Consider the following 19,393-nt stretch of genomic DNA (forward strand, 5'->3'; position numbering starts at 1 on the left):
TCGTATTACCGCTGTTGCATCAAACACTGTCTCACGGTATATTAATCTTTAAAACTGATAGTCAATTGGAGGGCTCCCTGTCTCAGTGGACCAGTTACCAGGAAGATGTACACCAGTTTGTTGCTTGGATTGAGCGTGTTGAGGAGAGTCTCGATCCTGCTGATAAACAGTGCCCAGAGATGAGAGATAAAACTGCAAATCTGAGCAAAGCTAAGGCACTGCAATCTTCTACTATTACAACTACTACATACTGTGTGCTAAATATACAATTTATTGTGTTAACCTTATGCTCTAATAGTCTTACAAGCATATTTTTTCAGTGGATTGTTAATTTTGGGGTTTCAGTTACTGTATGAGGAAGTGCTCACCCATAACACCCTACTGGACACCATAACAGCAAAGAGTGCCAGCATCACTGAGAACTATGTCACTCAGCTGGAACTCCAAGATCTGCAGGAGCGCTATAACACTGTCAAAGACAATGCAATGGTAATAACTCGACACATTTGAACAGTGCTAGAATCGTATGCAGAATTTCAGTTTCAGTGTTACAGCTTGATACAAAAAAATCAACCTAAAGATGTCTGCAAAAGAATGCTTCTTTTTAAATAAAAAACTACAAGTTAGACTCATCTGTGGGTTAATTTAAGAAAAATATTAGCTCACACTGAATTTTTATCGCTCTCCACTTCTTCAGAGGGCTGTTGGCAAAGCTGAGGAGCTGGTGAAAGCCCACCAAGAGTATCAGCGGGGCCTTCATGCATTTGAAGAGTGGCTAGAACAGGAACAAGAGAAGCTTGGCTGCTACACCCAGCTGGAGGGTGATGTTGATATGCTGGAAGAGACTCTCCAAAAGTTACAGGTCCGACAATTATTACTGTGGAAATTATAACTCAATAAGGATTAAATGGTTAGAAAACACTAGCATGGAGTATATTATGTGAAAGCAAGCGTTTATATAATTACAGGAACTACAGCTTCACTGCACAGAGGGCCAGGCTTTACTAAACACTCTACTGGTGAGTCGAGAGCTGGTCATTCCCTGGGGCTTGCCTCAGCTAGAAGACAGAGCTCTAGAAACGCTTCAGCAGGAGTGGCGGCTTTACCAGGCCCGGCTATCAGACACCCGAGCCCAGCTCAACAGTGCTCTAGCCAAACTTCGGCAGATGGAGCAGAAGTTCCAGCGTCTTGACAGCTGGCTAAAGGGCATGGAGACCAAAGCACAACTGCGTAGTCATCGGCGATCTGACCGTGCCACTAAAGATGCTCAGCTTCAGCTCATAAAGGTTAGTGTAGTATACACAAAAGGTACACTCGTGACAATCTTTTCTGAGTTGTACAGATCTGCAGTGTTATTTGTAAATAATTAGTTGCTCATATTATTGTGTCACTCATTGTCTCCTCTATCAGGTCATTTAGTTTTTCAAGTTTTCATGGCTGAATGTTGAAGAAATTAATTTGTTCTGCAGTCAAGTAATGAATATAATAAAATCTAATTATCCAAGTCTGGTCCTGACATTAATAGCATGTTTCTTTAATTAGAGCTGGCAGGAGGAAGTGCTGGTTTATCAAGAAGAAATGGAGGGCCTGAGTCTTTTGGCTCAGCAGGTTCTCGATGAGACACATATTAGCAGCAGGATCAGTACCAGAGCCACCCAGATCACAGCCCGCTACCACGCCCTGCTTCTGCATTTACTGGTAACGTGATTTTGAACACAACGTCACTGGAATTGCAAATATTACTATGCCTTTATTGACATTGTGAATTTATATTTAGACTGATAATTGTAAGATTTGATTAGTTTAAGTTACCCTAAGCTTTTGCCTCCTCTTTAACTTTTTCTTTGTTATGTTTACTTCTTTTTTTACTTTGCAGGAGACTATCAAACAGCTCCAGGAAGAGGTGTCTTGCATCGAAGAGGCACAGTGTGTTTTCACGACCTTCTCAGACTGGCTCAGCACAGCTCAGAATAACTTCAGCACTGTGGCTATAAGTGTTGATATAGTGGACCGCTTTGCCATGGAGAGAAAGATGAAGAAACTAGAGGTATAGTTTATTAAATAGCATCTCTTCTGCTTATACTATCTATAAAGACGTTCACAGGATTAGACCTAATACAGATATGAATTTGTTTTTTTCTAAAGCCTGTTTGGGCTGGAAGTATTATGTCACAATAGAGACATCGATCAGTCATGCTAGCCCATGTCATTTCAGGCTCTTCAGGCTGACATGGAGCAGGGTCACATTTACTTAAAGGCAATGAGGGAGAAGACAGAGCGAGCAATGGCATTCTTGGAAGAGCCTGAAGCTGAACAGCTCAAAGAGGAGGTGGGCACACGACTCTTCCAGCTTGAGGAACTTATGGCAGCTCTGCGCACAGAGCATAGCTCCCTTGAGAAGTGCATCTCCCTCTCCAAAGACTTTATGGATAAGTACAAGGCCCAGGCCCAGTGGGTGATGGAGACCAAGAACCTTTTAGCATCAAATGTAGAGCCTAAAGCTGAACTTTACCAGAAGAAGGCTCAGCTGGCAAAGTACAAGGTAACTTCATACCGCTAAATCCTTTTTAGCTTTGCACCAGTGAGAGAATGAACTTGAAAGAGAAAGAGACAACTTCTTGATTTACATGCAATATGTTTCCTCCTTGTTATGCACGCAGACCATCCAGCAGACAGTCCAGTCTCATGAGTCAGCAGTGAAATCTGTCACTGAGAAAGGAGAGGCACTGCTTGATACAGTAAACGATCCAACTATCAGCGAAAACATGAAAAGGTTGCAGGCTGATTATCAGGATCTGTGCTTGGCTGCTAAGGTATTTTTAACTGTTTCCTACTCAGATATCACTAATATAACTTGGAATGAAGGGTGTGAAATAGGTCCAATATCCTACATTTTAATCATTGCTTATGCTTTTTTAATTATAATATATAAGCAAACATTAAAAAAGACAAATCTTGGTCCAAAGCCTATACTTTTTCAGGTGTAATTAAAAAAAATACACAGAAATGCTTTTTGTTGTGTTTCAGGCACAGGTCCAGAACCTTGTGGAGTGGGTGAAAGAACATGAGGATTACAACAGTGAGCTGCAGGAAGCTGAGAAATGGCTTTTGCAGATGTCCAGTAGGCTGGTGACCTCAGACTCCATGCAGACCAGCAGTATGGAGATGGCCACTCAGCAGCTTGCCAGACACAAAGTAATCAACTTCATATTTCTTGTTCGAAGTTTTAAAGCATTAATGTTACAGTTTAAAGTAGTAGTCCAAAGTTAGCTCTGCTTTTCCTTAATTCAACAGTTTTGCTCTTGTGTCATCATTTTTAGGCTATAATGGAGGAAATAGCCAGTTTTGAGGAGCGTCTCGCCAGCTTGAAGCAGAAGGGAGAAGGTCTTGTTGCCAGTTGTACAGACCAAGTTCAAACCAAGATCAGTCAGCAGGTCCAGGCTCACATACAGGGAACCAGTGATAGCTACTCTGCAATCTGCAGTACTGCCCAACGTGTGAGTAATTGAAGACGAAGACAATACTCTTTTGTTTCTCGAGTGTTTTGTAAAAAAAAAAGAAGAAGAAAAAAACAAGGGAAGCAAATCAAAACTGAAGGATAAAGTATGTAATGCAAAACATATTCCACAGGTCTACCAGAGTCTGGATCGGGAACTGCAGAAACATGTTAATCACCAGGACACATTGCAGCAGTGTCAAACGTGGCTCTCTACTGTACAAGAGGAGCTTCAGCTCAATGATCAGGGACCATCTGGTCTGCAGGAAGCACTGAAGCAGGTATTTAGCACTGCACAGTTTTTCCAGCTTTACTTCAGTTATTTTTCTATAACTTATTTTGATTATTACTTTTGCAAACACAGGTGAAGCACTACAGAGCACTTCAGGAGCAGGCCAGCACTTACCTAGACCTGGTTTGCTCTGTGTGTGACCTGTCCGATGACGCCGTAAGAGTGACAGCTGCGGAGGTCCAGCAAGTCAAACTCACGGTTGGTATCTTTTTTACCTCCTGTTGCAACATAAGAGTGGATATAAAGTGTGGATATCACAATATAGGTAATAGTCACTCTATTTTGCAATAAGATGGATAAAACAGAATTTTTTTGGTATGTTGACAGAACTTCAGACCAAGTGCAAAATATTGTAACGTACTAAAGCAAGTTGGCTGTTAATTAAGCAATAACTCAGTATATGCTTTAATAAGGCATGCAGTGTGCTAGTGCAGACAGATATACACTATAAAATGAATCATCTTGCAAGTATTGTACTGACCGTAGAAAGATTTACCATGTGTTTGTGCAGATAGAGGAACGGATGTCCAGTGCTCAAGAGCTTTCAGAGGGCTGGAGAGAGATCAAGGAACAGAAGCAAGACCTAACCAGCCTGTTCCAGGACATGGAGCAGCAGCTTCTCAGCCTCTCCAGAAGGCCAGCAGAGCTGGAGACCAAGATAGCACAAAACATGCTGTCACAAGCCAAGGTAGGATACACTATCATAATGATCAGTCCTTCATTAATGCACAGATAGGTTTACTCTTTTTCAATAATAACTATCAAGTATCCCTTGCTTCTGTACTTATATTTGTAAATTAGGTTTTACTGTATGTTTTCACTTGCTTTTTAACCATACAGCACAGTGAATCTTGATCTGTTCCCTTGTGATTGCAACATTTGTGGCCTGGGTTTTGATGGGATTAAAGTGAGATCTGCTTGGTATTTGGAAGTATTTCCGGTGACCATCCCCTATACTCACTCAGGAATGCAGCCAGCAACTTCAGTCCAAACAGAGTATCCTTACCAAGATGACTGAGACTGTGAGCAGATTAACAGGTGCCCAAGAGTCTCCAGAGCATGCAGAGCTTGACCGTCTGAGCCATTCCTGGCTCGAGCTCTGTCACCAGGCCAACAAGCTCCAGAGCCAGAGAGAGGAAGATCTGCAGAGGTCTAAAGAATACCATGAGTGTATCGCTGCAGTGGAGGTGCTGTTTGAACAGGTGTCCAAAGAGTGGGACAATTTGGCCAGGTGTGTTTTTATATGAACTATACTTCAATTCAGGAATAACATAGCTTTTGAAAATTAAATTTACATTTAACTTGGGAGGTAAATATTGTCCTCTGGGCAGAAACTGTCAAGAATAATTGTTCATCATAAATAGAGTTTTTTTTTCCTAGAGTTGAATTTCAGCTCGTAATCAAGAAAATTTAATCTTTATGTGTCCACAAATTTAAGGAAATGTTTTTGTGTGTGTGTGTATTCACAGAACGGATGCCGAAAGTTCATCTCAGCATTTGGAGGCCTTGAGGAAGCTTGCAATAACTCTTGAAGAGCAAAAAGGCACTCTTGAGGACCTCAAGGATCAGAAACAGAAAGTCATCCAGCATTTGAACTTGGATGACAAAGAGCTGGTTAAAGAGCAGATCAGCCACTTTGAGCAGCGGTGGTCTCAGATGCAAAACCTAATTGAAAGAAAAATCCAAGACTCAGTCGTGACCCTAGAGGATATGCATCAAGTGGAGGCCCGTCTGAAAGAGGCTCGGGATTGGGCTGAAGAGCAGCAGCCTGCCCTGTCTGAGGCCATGAAAATGAGTCCTCCTCCTGAGCTAGCTCAGAGCTTTCTCTTTGATCACCTGAGCATCTGCAGTGAGTTGGAGGCGAAGCAGCTCCTCCTGGCTCAGGCCATGGCCGACGCTGACAGGGTGTTAGCGCGGCTGGGCCTCAGTGAACGACAGCATCTGCAGCAGCTGATTTCCGACACACAATCTGAGGTAGAATCTTTGAGTGTGAAGGTGACGCAGCGAAGAAAACACCTCAGCAAAGCTTTTACTGAGAGGACACAGTTCCTGATGGCTGTAAGTCAGTCCATCTCCTGGGTCCAGCAGAATGAGAAGAAGGCTCAGGCAGAAGAGTACATTGCTTTGTTACCTGATGACCTAGGCAAGCAGGTCAGAACCTGTCGCAACATCCAGAGCAGTCTGAAGGCCTATCAGAGCGAGCTGACATCCTTGTGGTCTCAGGGGAGAGACCTGATGAGGGATGCGAGTGAGGAAGAAAGGAATGAGATTCTCACAAAGCTGCAGGAGCTGCAAAGTATCTTTGACAAAACCCTTCATAGATGTGGCCAGAAACTTCAAGAACTTGAAAAAGTGCTTATCTCTAGGAAGTATTTCAAGGCTGATTTAGAGAAAATATGCCAGTGGTTGAAGCAAGCTGATATAGTCACCTTTCCTGAAATAAACTTGATGGTTGGAGATGCTGAACTGGAAGCACAGTTGCTGAAGTATCAACAAATAGTTGAACAGGCAATTGAGTATGAGAACCTCCTCTTAATTGTGCAAAGAGCTGGCCAGGAAATATTGCCGACTCTGAATGAAGTTGACCACTGCTATTTAGATGAAAAACTTAACACCCTTCCTCAGCAGTATAACAGCATATTAGCACTAGCCAAAGAGAAACAGGAGAAAATCCAGCAGGCCATTATTACAAGGAACGAGTACAAGTCTTTCATAGATATCACTCACAAAGCACTGAAAGAACTTGAGGAACAGTATAATAATCTGGGGACTCAGCCTGTAGGCTTGCAAACAGAAGAAGTTGTCAGCCTGCAGAGTGATTACAAATCAATTCAGAAAGATCTGAGCAACCTGGGTCTAGCAGTGAGTGAACTGAACCAGAAGAAAGAGGGATTTCGTAGCACTGGCCAGCCGTGGCGCCCGGAGGAAATGACCCAGCTCGTGAGCCTGTACAATGGACTGAAGAGGTTGGTGGAACAGAAAGTGGAGCATCTGGACGAAACCTTGGAGTCGTTTGAGGACCACAAGGCGATGGCTATGCAGGTTGACTCTGAGTTAAAGGCCACAAAAGAGCAGCTGGTTAAAGTGAATGCAGAAACGCAGTCCGCTGAGGAGAGGCTAAAGAACTACCATGCTCTGGCAGGGAGTCTCCAGAGCGCCAACTCTCATTTGTCAAGACTCATGGAGCAGATGGACACTCTTGCTCATCGTGTGGACCAATCATCCCATGATGCCTCGAAAGAGCAAGTGGTGCTCTGGCAAGAGGAGCTGCGATCCTTACAAGCTGCAGTAGGGGAGCTGATCGAAGAATGTGAGAACAGGTTTATCCAAAGCAAAGACTTTGAGACGGAGATGAAAAGGACCCTAGACTGGCTGCAGCAAGTCAGGGATGATCTTGACTGTGCTGTGATTGTGGATGTCAGGGTGGAGAAGGTCCAGGAGGAGATCAGGAAGCAGCAAATCATGCAAGAAGAAGTGCAGTCCAGACTGAGAATTGTGGCTGCTCTCAGTAGCAGGGAAAAACAGGAGTTTATCAGTGCCAATGAGCTTGTCCCAGCCCACGTAGATACAAGTCTTGAAGAAATGGCAAAGCTACAGGCAGATGTTCAGAAGGCACTGACTGCCAAACAGGTGGGAACATCTTTAGTGAATGGAAATGTTTCATTTTTAAAGTTGTTAGCTGTTCAGTGAATTAGATCGACGTTTCCTTTTCATATTTTTCTCATTTGATTTTTTTTGATTAAGATTACTCTGGAGGAAGCCTTGGTGTTGTGTCAGAAATACCACTTCAGGATGCAAGCAGCGTGCGAGTGGCTGGAAGATGCCGTATCTTTCCTGCAGCAAGCTAGCTTGGGTGTGGACGTGGAGAACTATGAAGAGTGTCTGAGGCAGCAGGCGGACATCATGGCCACAGAGCAGGAGTTTCTCATCCACCTAGAGGAACTGCAAACCCTCCTTCCTCAGCTGGAGAAACTGGTCAACCCTACTGCTAAAGAGCAGCTACGGGTGAGTGTGGAGTCGGCAAAGCAGAGAGGCATGGAGGTTCGAGATCAGCTCCAGTGTCACCAGGAAGTCCTTCACAGGTAATAAGAAAAGAGTCTGATCATGCAATCTGCCCTTTATCTGCAGTTTATTGTTGGTGTTTTATAGTGGTACTTTATATTTGAATATATTCTGTTTTTTTTCAGCTGTGTGGCCCAGTGGAAGTCATACCAGGAAGCAAGGCAGACTGTCATTGAGCTTATGAATGAGGCTGAAAAGAAACTGACTGAATTTTCTACTGCAAAGGCAGCCACAAGCCAAGAGGCTGAAGACAAGCTAGGCAGTCACAGAGTATGATAGCCTATGATATTATTTTATTCAATAGGTGGTGCTTCTGTGAATGCTTCATGCTACTGACATTCTTTCAATTTTTTCAGTCCCTTGTATCTCTGGTGAATGGCTTCCAAGAGAAGCTGAGTGGTTTAGAGGAACAGGCAGCTCAGCTGGAGCTGGTGGGGAGTGACGCCAGCAAGGCCACCATCAGTCGCTCCATGACCACTGTGTGGCAGCGGTGGACACGATTACGCAGTGTAGCACGGGGACAGGAGAGAGTACTTGAGGACACCGCACAGGAATGGAGGACTTTCAGAGAGAAGGTACACTGCAGCCAATGGGGAGAAATAATGTATTGCTAAGTATGGAAAAATAAAGATTTGCAGTAGAAAACATCTATAAATATGTTTCTTTATATAGATGGTGAAGGTTAAAGCGGTCTGCGATGAGCTCCAAAGTCGTTTCCCTGACAGTGCTGTGGAGAAGGCTTCCAAAGCCACTCTGCAGTCTCTGTTAGACCAGCATGACTTGTTGAGCCAAGACTTGGAGCGGGAACTGTCCTCCCTGATGCTGCTGCGCCAGTACGCACTCAGTCTGCTGCATGATGTGGAAGTGCCTTCGCCAACAAATGGACAAGATGAGCTGCCCAGCCTGAAGGAGATCAGAGCTGTACAAGACCGAATGGAAAGGTAGGATGATGAGAAACTTTAAACAAGTCCATCTGTAGCGATCAGAGATGAAAAAATGCTCTTCAAAATGAAGTTCGATCTATGTTGCTGTTCAGAATATAAGATGAATTAATTATCTATTTGTCTTCAGCCTCTTGACACAGTCCAGGACCAAAAGAGCTCAGGCAGCTCAGGAGCTGAGGGACAGAGAGGAAGTGGAGAAGGAACTTAGTGTTGTAAAAGCCTGGATACAGGAGACCAGGGAACTTCTTCTCAATCCCACTCCAGACATTGATTCTCTGTTGCAGGAGCTTGAGGTATATCTGCCATCTAAAATCTGTCATCTAAACAGAGAAATGTCCAATTTGTGAATTAAATATGTCTGAAAAGAACACTGTTGCTCACACTATACCTCGACTAAGTCTCCAAAATATTCTGTTCTTTAATGGCCAATATCAGTGAAAGTGTTTGATGCCAAAAAAGGCTAAATAGGTCTTCTCTTTATTGCGCATAGGTTGTGCATGGAGATGTGATCACTTATCGTCAGAATGTGGATAAATTAGCAGAGCAACAACAGAGCAAGTACCTGGACCTCTACACTATACTCCCTTCAGAAATCTCCATGCAACTAGCAGAGGTCTCGCTTGCTCTGGGTGCTATTGAGGATCAGGTACTCTACAACACACACAGCCCAGAATATAAACTAGACATCAATGGGCATCGGTTACATTTGTAGCATTTGTCACTTCTGTCACTTCTTTTCTCATCTATTTTCCAGGTTCTTTCCAAGGAGAGAGAAAATCAGAAAACCAGAGAAATAAAGGAGGACTTCAGCTCCAGAATCCATGACATGTCAGAGAAACTCAAAGCCATCTCCACTAAATTTAAGGAAAAATCTCCTGATGTTGACCATGCCAAAGAAGAGGTCAAGGTAGAATGCTTACTTTGTGTTTGATCGTATTTTATGTGTTGTTGATAAAGGAAACTCTGAAATTACACTTTTTTTCATTGAGAACAATGATTGATATAAACTTGTATGCACCGATTTTTTTTCCCAGAGTCTTTTTGAAGACTTGGATACCTGCGGTCGCACTCTCGCAGAGCTCGATGCAGCTGTACAAGAGTTTGGCCGCAGAAACCCCCTGCTGGCCAAACAGCTAAGTGATGCCATCAGCAAGCTGTCAGAAATGCATCATCATACATCAAGACTGGCAGACTGTAGAAACAACTGGCTCAAAAAGGTTTGTTTGTTCAGGTCGTCTCCATAACAATAAGTTATATAAATCCAACATAGTAATAAAGGTAAAGAGAGTTTACATTTTCTTATTGTGGCTTTTCAGGCGGTCTGTTATTTAGATGAGTATAATGAGATGCTGGACTTCATTGTGAGGTGGTCAGAAAAAGCCAAAAGCCTGGTGAGGGCAAACATCATCTGGAACTCCTCTGTTCATCTGCAGGAACAGATACGGATGTACCAGGTGAGTTGGCGTGTTTTTTAAAGTGTTATTAGTGTTATTAGTCATAAACGGGTTCAGTTTTTTTGTCTATGGCAAAGTTAGCTGTTGTACGGAACAATCCTGTGACCCTCTGGACACCGTACCACTAACCTTTCTCTTTCTGTACTCAGGCTGTCCTGCGTGAGTCTCGAGAGCTGCATGGAGACCTTGAATCCATGGCAGAGAAAGTAGAGCTTCTGTCTGAAGTGCTGCAGGTCGAGTCTATGAGCCAGCAGGTTTGTGAGCTCAGTCGACACACTGAGGAGCTTCAGCAAAGCATGAAGACACGACTGCAGAGTCTGCAGGATGCAGACAAGGTACAGAAAAATAAAAGATTTTGTTTTTGTTTCACTTGTTAAGAGTTTTGATCATCTCTATTTTAGTTTAAAATCATGTTTTACTAGTAGAATTTACCCAAAGGAGCATTAATACTCGTAGCACTTTGTGAAAATTATCTTATGGACGTCTGTCTTCAGAGTATGGAAGCCCTGGAGTATGAAGTGAAGGCCCTCCATGTTGCTCTGGAGCAGGTCCAAGCTACACTGACTTCACCAGAGTTGGCACGCCAGAGCCTCAAAGAACAGCTGGCTCAGAGACAGGTAACCAAAACACATGAATGCCTTTTATTTATTTATTGTTAATAAAGAGCCTCAAATGTTCACTTTTCATCTTGTGTATTTTAAACATTTTCATGCAATATTAACTTTACATTTTTACAGCGTCTGCTGGCGGATATGGAGAGCTTCAAGCAGCAGGTTCAGGCCGTGCAGCTGTGTCAGAGTGCACTGCAGGTTCCAGAGGAGGTGATGCCTAACCTTGCTATCTGTCGCACAGCTCTGCGCCTGCAGCAAGAAGCCAGTCACTTGCAGCATGTAGCCATTCAGCAGTGCAACATCTTACAGGTACAGGGGGACACTACTGCTGCAGCATAATAACGTCAACACTGTATTCACAGAAAATATGCAACAACGCTGGGTACTGATAGAAAGTTACTTGACACCTTTAAGGTGTATTTTGAGTCCTCTCAAAGTTTGTAACCAAAGTTTCTTTCAGTTTTTAATACGCGCTGGATTTGAAAAGTTTACTCTTTTTACATTCTGAGATTTAACGAATCATGTAATATTAAAACTTTCACTTCACTTTTTTCAGGAGGCAGTGGTGCAGTACGAGCAGTATGAACAGGAAGTCAGAGATCTACAGGGGCTGATAGAGGAAGCGCACCGGGTCATTCAGGACCGACCAATCCCCACCAACAACATCCAGGAACTGCAAGCCCAGATCCTACACCATGAAGTACAGTACTTCAACTCTTTCACTTTCCCTGTCTTTCTTCTTAAGAAAAACAGGAACCTACTGTGTGAACTTGTGCTGTATTCACTGCTGTATTTGTTATTTTGATTCAAAAAAATCCTGATATCTGCTTGTCTTTCATACTGAGCCTTATATGTAACCCATAACTGCTATATAACGTCTGTATGTATTTTGAATAGGAACTTGCCCAAAAGATCAAAGGTTACCAGGAGCAAATCGCCTCACTCAACTCAAAATGCAAAATGCTGGCAGTGAAGGCCAAGCACGCCACCATGCTCCTGACAGTGACTGATGTAGAGGGTCTGCCTGAGGATCTCCAGGAGATGGATGGGGAGAAATCAAAGAAATCTGCAGCTCAAGCTGTCGTGGTAAGAGAACATCATGCACAACATAATATACTGATGGCTATAAAGTTTGTGCTGGATAAACAAATATGTTGACCTATTCTACTGTTTAAAGCTTTAGCATAGCCTGGATATTTTTCTTTAATTCGCTCCTGGTCCAGGTCTATTGTGGAGCTTTTACGTTTATCTACGCCTTGCCTGTGAATCATCTTTTCCGATTTACCTTGCATGTCTGCTCTTCTGTTTTCCTGCATGGTGTGCCAGATGACAGCTGGACGCTGTCACACCCTGCTGTCACCTGTAACTGAGGAGTCTGGTGAGGAGGGCACTAACAGCGAGATCTCTTCTCCTCCTGTGTGCCGTTCTCCTTCTCCCATAACTTACACTGAAGCAACTGTAACCAAGGTTTCAGCCTTCTCTCTTCTTTTTGTTCGAAGTTGTTGAGTAAAAGGATTCTCTTGTGTAGTGTAGATGACACTAGATTTGGGTCTTCGTGTAAATATTTCTGTCTGGTTACTATCCATTTAATAACGTAACTGCTGATGACACCCTTTAAATTTCCCTTTAGATGGGACGAGGGACACTCACAAGAGCTCCCATTCAAGAACTGTATGACCCAACCTTTGAGTCTGTGGCCAACTTAGATGACCTGCAGCGCTCCTGGGAGAGTTTAAAGAATGTGGTATGTGAAAGCCTTCATCTTACTGCTTTTTTAATAAAAAATGTCGATTACCAGCACGTAGATTTGAACATTTTTTAATAAAACACTGTTTTTAGCAGCTAGAAACAATGTTATGAATTTGGTATTTGATTATTCCTTGTTAATGGTTAGCATTATTAGTGTATCAATGGTATTTCAGACCTTTTTTTATACTCTGTTTTGTCTTACAGATCAGTGAGAAGCAGAGATCTTTGTATGAAGCTCTCGAGAAGCAGCAGCATTACCAGGGTTCACTCCAATCAATCTCTTCTAAGATGGAGGCGTTAGAAGCCAAACTCAGTGAACCTCTGGAGGGAGATAAAAGTCCAGATAGCCACGTAAAGGCACATAAGGTTTGTCACATACAGAAAGGTCTTGCATATTGTGAAGATTAGAGAGCTGAGTTGAGGAAAGTCAGACTTGTCGAAGATGTATTTGTGGCCAAATCATATCACCTTGTTTTGAATCTTTAATATTATTTTTTACAGGATTATGGTATTTTGTGTAAACATTACTTCACTGTCTCAGTTTTTGCTTGTAAACTGAGTAGGATAACTTTTGGTTGTTTTGTAAAGGGTCTGATAGAAGAGATTCAGAGTGTGCAGGAAGAAATAGACCGGCTGCAGACAAGCTTCACGGAAGATTTGGCCACTGATGCTGTGGACTCAGACATGGCTGACCAGCTGGCTATGCAGTCCTCCCTTGCCGTGTTAGCTGAGAGGATGGCCACCATCCACATGAAAGCCTCGGGGAAACAACAATTATTAGAGGTATTTTTTGCGAAAATCATATCAAATAGTAGAAATAGTTGTTTTATTAATTAATCAAACTTTATTTCTCGAATACCAACTTAGAAAGTTGTTATAATAACTCAAATTGGATGTGGCATCCTTCAGGAGCGTGTCAGTGACCGCCTGGAGGGTCAGCTTCAGGAACAGGCCGTACAGCTCTATCACACCCAGGCAGATGAACTGGACCAGTGGTTGGGCAAAATGCGCAGTGCTGTAATGTCCCTCCTTGAACCTAAACTTGCAGAGGAGACAGATATGCAGAATCAACTGGCTGAATGTCAAGTAAGAGTTCCCCCTGCTGTTCACCCACAGTAATGCAGCCTCGAACACTGCTGTACTTGAGAATATTAATGGATTTGTGAATATAAATGTGGGGTTAATTAATAATGCATGTCACAGGAAATTTTCAGAAATGACAGGTGGATGTCTGGGATTACTTTTTAGATGCTCAGGGATTTTTTTCTGAGCACACTAGTGCAAATCAGATTTGTCAGTGGATTATTTACCTACGTCTCATCTTTCAGTATTTTGTCCTTATTACACATGGATCATTTCAGGGGGTCAGGGGCCTTTCAGTGAGTAAACAAGCGTATTAGAGGAGTAATAGGGACCTTCACATGGCTGGACCTAAGTGACTGTAGCACTAGTCTTAAGCAGATTATGCAGATCTCTCTATGCGACAGGGGCATGTTAGAAGCCTAGGGCTGTGTAGTCAGAGCTCGCTACCTGGATTGGTGCTCGGGACAAAGCTGCTAGAATATCCAAGTAGGGGAATCCTAGAGTACAGGGAGTGTAGGATAGTAGGGTGGGAAGCGATTCTCTGCTGTAGAATAACATGCAGACTCTAACGATTGCAAAGGAATGTCAGTAATATCAAAAAACAAATGTTTCTTTAAACATTTGTACAATCTTTACTGATGGGCACTGACAGCTGGTCTGGAATTAGAATGGTGTTCTACACAGACAAACTGGTTTGTAAGTTGAGGGAGAGCATGTATGCTGAAGAGCACGGAGCCTGAAGGATTAGCGGTAATATGTTGCACAGGAGGCAAGGCCGAAGAGGTGGGCCAAGGATGAGAGCCGTCCCTGTCCTTTGGACAGGGAAAGCTGCTGGTGAAGGGGGTTCATCCGTACCTGGAGAGGCTGTCGTGTAGATGGAGGAGCTCCTGTAGGCGGTGAAACACGATGTTTGATCTGGCGTCTCTCCTCCTACTGCTGCAGAACATGCTGCTGGAGATTGAAGAGAAGGTGCTGGCCCTGTCAGAGCTGTCAGTTCACAGTGAGAACTTGCTGCGGGGAGGCCGCACAGACACTAGAGAGGAAGCTGAACATTTGGCGAGGAAGTTACGCACACTGAAGGGTGGTTTGTTGGAGCTGCAGAGGATGCTACAGGACAAACAGGGTAACATCCAGGTGAGGTTGCTGCATGGGCTAAATGTTGTCATCCGCTGATGTGTGTGCATGTAGTGCAGAATATTTGACTCTGTGTTTGGTCCTCACTGTGACTACCATATTTGCAAAGTTTGCTCTGGTGTATTTATCAGCAATGGGTCTACAACAAATGCACATGTAAATTTTGAATTATTGTATTTGATAATACTACTTTTTCTGAAGCATTTGTCTTATGTCTAACTTTCTGATCTGACAGGGTTCTCTGCAGGAGCAGGAAGACAGTGAATCAGACTCCAGCCTCTCTCAGAGTCCCAGTGTACAAGATTGGCTGGCCCAGGCCCGAACCACACGAACCCAACAGCACCAAGACAGTCTTCAGAGACAGAAGGTGATTTTCTTTTTTTAACCTTCATTAAGTTCAGTATAGACTTAAATACACGTTCTTACATAGTTTGTCATTGGATTTCTTTGACTATTACCCAGGAATGCACAATAAAGTTGCACAAAGTATTCTCTTAATGTTGATGACAAACTTTAATTTGTCTTTTGGGTCAGTCCTCATCTGTGAGTTGAATGTAAAAAGGAGTGAGTGTGCAATAAATGACATGTCCCCACAAGAGCCAAAAATCTGTGTTTCTCACCAAAACATGTGTATCCCTAAGGGTCTAACGAGCATTTGTATAAATAACTTCATAAATGTTTCTTTGTGATGCCACATATGGTCTAACACTGTTGTTTTGTTGGTTGTTTTCTACTGTAGGAACTGGAAGAGCAGCTTGCAGAGCAGAAAAAGCTTCTTCAGTCAGTTGCCAGCAGAGGAGAGGAGATCCTCATCCAGCAGGCTTCACCCAGCAGTGCCAGGTCTGTTAATAACAGTTATATTATACACGAATAATAATTAAATGAATAATAAAATATGAAGTATATGTATGAGGTTCATTCTTATGGCAGAATATAAATGTAAGTAATGTAACAGAGCACTAATTTATTCTCTGTCATCCTGCAGTATGACAGAACCATTTTCACCAGCAGCTTTGGCTGAAAGGGAAACGCACGCTGGGCGGGAGCAGATGAGGCAGAGATGGGAGAGTCTGAGACTGGAGCTCAAAACTAAACTCCAGCTCCTGCAGAAAACCCTGGAGCAGGACCACAAGCAGCCAGTACATATGCCTGTGTTTTCAATTACTGTTAGCATACACTCAATAGAAAAAACTAATCAGAGTGTTTAATATTTATTTTTTGTCCTTTAGGTTTTTTCGAGAGCTTCCCGTGTGTCCACATCTGGGCCGGTGTTTAAAGGAGACACCCAGGCTGACAGGTCCTCTCTGAAGACTCTGTACAATAGCTTCAGGCAAACAGTAGAAGACGTCACCCCGCAGGTTTAGCATATCTGTTATTATATTTTAATGCAATGTTGGAAATGCAACTTTTTATTTCAAGCATGTGGTCTCAATGAAAACTTACATTCTTCCCGTGTACATGTGTATGTAGCCTGGTGGTGGTGAGACACAGGTGGCGCAGATGGAACAACAGCTCTACACAGCTGTGTCATCCACCTCCTCCTGGCTGGATAATGTGGAGAACAACGTCTTCTCTGGCTCAGTGCTGCTGGCTGAAAATGCAGAGACCCAGCTACAAAAGCAGGAGGTACAATTGGCCTTATTTGTGGAGCTTTAGTAAATATTGCAGGAAATCTCAAATGAATAAATCACATGATCACAAGGGTTAAATGGTAACGTCTACACCAGCATGTGGCTAAAGTTCTGGGTGGGAAGCATGGTGCTGATGCATAAAAATAAAGCTATGTCATTTTAACTGCAGTGTTACACTGTCAATCAAAATGCTTTCCCATATTACAGATTTCACCCTGTAATTATTTAGTATAAATCAAGCTGATGATTCTGACCTCTTCTGCAGACCTTGGAGAACGATGTGAGGCACATGACGGAGGAGGTGAAGCTCAGCCAAACTCTGCTCGCTTCATCTTCAGCGTTAAGGCACGAAGAACGAGTACTTTTGGAAGACAACCTTAACTGCCTCAAAGAGAGATTAGGAGCTCTGGGTTGTGCTCTGGGACAACGCTGTGACCAAATGAGGAGCAGAGCACATGAACTCACGTCCTATCAGGTTTGCCTCATATTGTGCTTTTTGTTTTTCAAGCCCTTTAATGTTTGACGATTTAAAGAGACAGCCACTGGGGAAATGTTTCTTTTTATTAAGTTAAGCCACTGTTGCAGAAGACAAAGACAAGCCTATAGGGAACAACATTTATATCTTTATATTATGAAACCAGACATGCATGCATGCATTTGGACTTAATTTCCTATAAATTACCTCGTGTCTTACACAGACTGAATTGCAGCTTCTTCAAACTGCTTTAATTGAGACCAAATGCCAGATACTGCAAGCCCTAGCTGGAGCAATGGATAGACCAGCATCAAAACAACTGGAGGTAATGCAAGAGTTGACTGATATTCCTCCTGAAGCTTTAACCATCTCCCATTAAAGCTTGTAGAAAACAAGAACATTACTGTGAATGTCTTTAATACATCTAATCGGTTTCTCTCAGGTCATTGCCAGCGCAGAGGAGAGCCTGAAAGACTTTGAGCAAAGAATCACAGAACTTAAAACCAGAGGATCAGCACTGCACGCGGATCAGATCTCAACAAACAAACTGCTCAAACTACAGGTAACACGCATGACTGATGGCTCATGGAGAAATCATCAATTTGGTTTTACTTCTGAATGTACAGCAAAGAAATTACCGTCAAATTCAAAAGATGCAAAACCTGAAACTGATATTTTGTGTTTTTCCAGGATTCTTATGAGGAGCTGGTGATGACAGTGGGTTCCCGGCGCAGTGGGCTGAACCAGAACATGGCACTGAAGGAGCAGTATGAACGTGCTCTGCAGGACCTGAAAGACCTGGTGGACACAGCTAAAGACAAGATGGCTGCCGATCAGAGAATTATTGCCAGCTCTGTGGAGGAAGTCCAGAATCACCTGGACAAACATAAAGTATAGTCAACTTGCTAAATCCTTTAGGCTTAAAGAATCAACAAGGTTACATGTTGAACCCAATTTGCTGTGATGCAGGAGACAAATAGAGCTGATCGTCTTTGTTTCTGGCCTCTTTTAGGAGTTCTTCCAGGGTCTAGAGTCCCATATGATTCTAACGGAAACATACTTCAGGAAGATCAGTGGCCTGATGCTTCCCAAAGAAAACCAAGCCTTGGAAGAGACACTAGCTGAGGCTCAGAGAGTCCTCAAAGAGGCGCACAGTAAAGGAGTCGAACTGGAGTGTATCCTAGAGGTAGGTGAAGGAGTATTTATGCCATATTAGGTTAACGTAGTCACAAAATTCTGATAATGGATAATTTTTTGACCAGTTCCAAGTGTGGTTGGTTTAACTGTATCTTATTACATGTAGATATAATAGATATGACATGTTTAATAAAAGACATTTACTTAGTTTTTAAATGTTATATATTAGAACATCACAAGCTATATAAACACATTTTTAAAAGCCTTTTTAATTACCTTGAAAAAAATTACATATTAAAGTTGGTAGCTGTGAGATAATGCTGGAGTTGTACTGTAGGAGGACCGATGTGTTTGCAAGCATTTAGTACAAAATCTCTCAACAAAAAATCAAATTAATGGTAAAATTAAAAAAATATTATTATAGTTACATAGTAACAAGTGTGCTGATTAAAAGAGCAAAGATGTACTTGTCAGACGACTGAATTTTAAATATTTATTTATAATCATGTTTATTTTCAGACTTGGTGCCGTTTGGTGCAGGACTACCAGAGTCTGAACCAACATCTGGAGGCTGTTGAAGAAAGTATTCCTTCTGTTGGTCTGGTTGAAGAAACTGAAGAAAGGCTTATGGACAGAATATCACTGTATCAGGTACAATGTCACATGAGTTCAGGTGTAAATTTACTACATCGGGCTAACTGTTTAGTTGTGACAAAGGAACAAGCCGCTTAAATTCTCTTATACGCTGATTAAGAAAGGTTCAAGTCAAAACGGGCTTCCTGTCTTTGCTGCAAAGTAGAAAAATATATTTATCTAGCTGGAAACACATTTTCTTCTTCTTCTTTGCAAAGGGTCTGAAGGGGAGACTAGCGGAGCACCAGCACAAGCTCTACCAGGTATTGGATGAAGGTAAACATCTGTTACTGTCAGTGTGCTGCCCCTCGCTGGAGAATCAGCTCGCACTCTTAGGGGAACACTGGCTCAACAACACTGCCAAGGTCAACAAGGAGTTACAACGCCTCGAGGCTATTCTGAAACACTGGACCAGGTCAGAAAGACTTTTAATTAAGGACTGTTTCTTAGGCTTTGGATATAAATATCCAGTGAATAAGTGCATGGTCTAATTTCAATTGTTTTTTCTTTAGGTATCAAAGGGAGTGTGGAGAGATGAGCGAATGGCTGCAGTCTGCTCTGGAGCGTCTGGAGTTTTGGAACACGCAGGCGGTGTTAGTGCCACAGGAGCTGGAAACCGTCAGAGATCATCTCTCTGCTTTCCTTGTGAGGCCAAAAACAATCAATTTGGTTGATCAGTTTTGTTTTGTTTT

The 19,393-nt window shown here is 42.7% G+C and overlaps 1 protein-coding gene across 7 annotated transcripts in view; it reads left to right on the forward strand.

Moving 5' to 3' along the window:
* syne1b (spectrin repeat containing, nuclear envelope 1b) overlaps nt 1–19,393 on the forward strand; it is a 74,385-nt gene that overhangs the window by 38,266 nt on the left and 16,726 nt on the right. For all 7 annotated transcript variants that reach the window (XM_063497174.1, XM_063497179.1, XM_063497172.1 and 4 more), the window contains 48 exons: nt 62–215; nt 346–489; nt 698–862; nt 969–1,286; nt 1,543–1,698; nt 1,877–2,047; nt 2,216–2,542; nt 2,661–2,813; nt 3,028–3,195; nt 3,321–3,497; nt 3,631–3,777; nt 3,861–3,986; nt 4,300–4,476; nt 4,754–5,019; nt 5,258–7,418; nt 7,533–7,870; nt 7,976–8,120; nt 8,207–8,425; nt 8,523–8,791; nt 8,922–9,087; nt 9,285–9,440; nt 9,549–9,701; nt 9,829–10,011; nt 10,111–10,248; nt 10,398–10,583; nt 10,743–10,865; nt 10,986–11,168; nt 11,416–11,559; nt 11,757–11,945; nt 12,186–12,326; nt 12,490–12,603; nt 12,813–12,974; nt 13,197–13,391; nt 13,518–13,694; nt 14,634–14,825; nt 15,061–15,192; nt 15,565–15,665; nt 15,811–15,964; nt 16,055–16,183; nt 16,296–16,451; nt 16,722–16,931; nt 17,155–17,256; nt 17,374–17,493; nt 17,622–17,822; nt 17,944–18,117; nt 18,588–18,719; nt 18,920–19,116; nt 19,214–19,346. In XM_063497174.1, the coding sequence (XP_063353244.1) occupies nt 62–215; nt 346–489; nt 698–862; nt 969–1,286; nt 1,543–1,698; nt 1,877–2,047; nt 2,216–2,542; nt 2,661–2,813; nt 3,028–3,195; nt 3,321–3,497; nt 3,631–3,777; nt 3,861–3,986; nt 4,300–4,476; nt 4,754–5,019; nt 5,258–7,418; nt 7,533–7,870; nt 7,976–8,120; nt 8,207–8,425; nt 8,523–8,791; nt 8,922–9,087; nt 9,285–9,440; nt 9,549–9,701; nt 9,829–10,011; nt 10,111–10,248; nt 10,398–10,583; nt 10,743–10,865; nt 10,986–11,168; nt 11,416–11,559; nt 11,757–11,945; nt 12,186–12,326; nt 12,490–12,603; nt 12,813–12,974; nt 13,197–13,391; nt 13,518–13,694; nt 14,634–14,825; nt 15,061–15,192; nt 15,565–15,665; nt 15,811–15,964; nt 16,055–16,183; nt 16,296–16,451; nt 16,722–16,931; nt 17,155–17,256; nt 17,374–17,493; nt 17,622–17,822; nt 17,944–18,117; nt 18,588–18,719; nt 18,920–19,116; nt 19,214–19,346 (10,324 nt within the window). The remainder of the gene's footprint in view (nt 1–61; nt 216–345; nt 490–697; nt 863–968; nt 1,287–1,542; nt 1,699–1,876; nt 2,048–2,215; nt 2,543–2,660; nt 2,814–3,027; nt 3,196–3,320; nt 3,498–3,630; nt 3,778–3,860; nt 3,987–4,299; nt 4,477–4,753; nt 5,020–5,257; nt 7,419–7,532; nt 7,871–7,975; nt 8,121–8,206; nt 8,426–8,522; nt 8,792–8,921; nt 9,088–9,284; nt 9,441–9,548; nt 9,702–9,828; nt 10,012–10,110; nt 10,249–10,397; nt 10,584–10,742; nt 10,866–10,985; nt 11,169–11,415; nt 11,560–11,756; nt 11,946–12,185; nt 12,327–12,489; nt 12,604–12,812; nt 12,975–13,196; nt 13,392–13,517; nt 13,695–14,633; nt 14,826–15,060; nt 15,193–15,564; nt 15,666–15,810; nt 15,965–16,054; nt 16,184–16,295; nt 16,452–16,721; nt 16,932–17,154; nt 17,257–17,373; nt 17,494–17,621; nt 17,823–17,943; nt 18,118–18,587; nt 18,720–18,919; nt 19,117–19,213; nt 19,347–19,393) is intronic.

This window comes from Pelmatolapia mariae, linkage group LG16_19 (assembly GCF_036321145.2).
Source record: "Pelmatolapia mariae isolate MD_Pm_ZW linkage group LG16_19, Pm_UMD_F_2, whole genome shotgun sequence".
In the NCBI taxonomy this organism is placed as follows: Eukaryota; Metazoa; Chordata; class Actinopteri; order Cichliformes; family Cichlidae; genus Pelmatolapia; species Pelmatolapia mariae.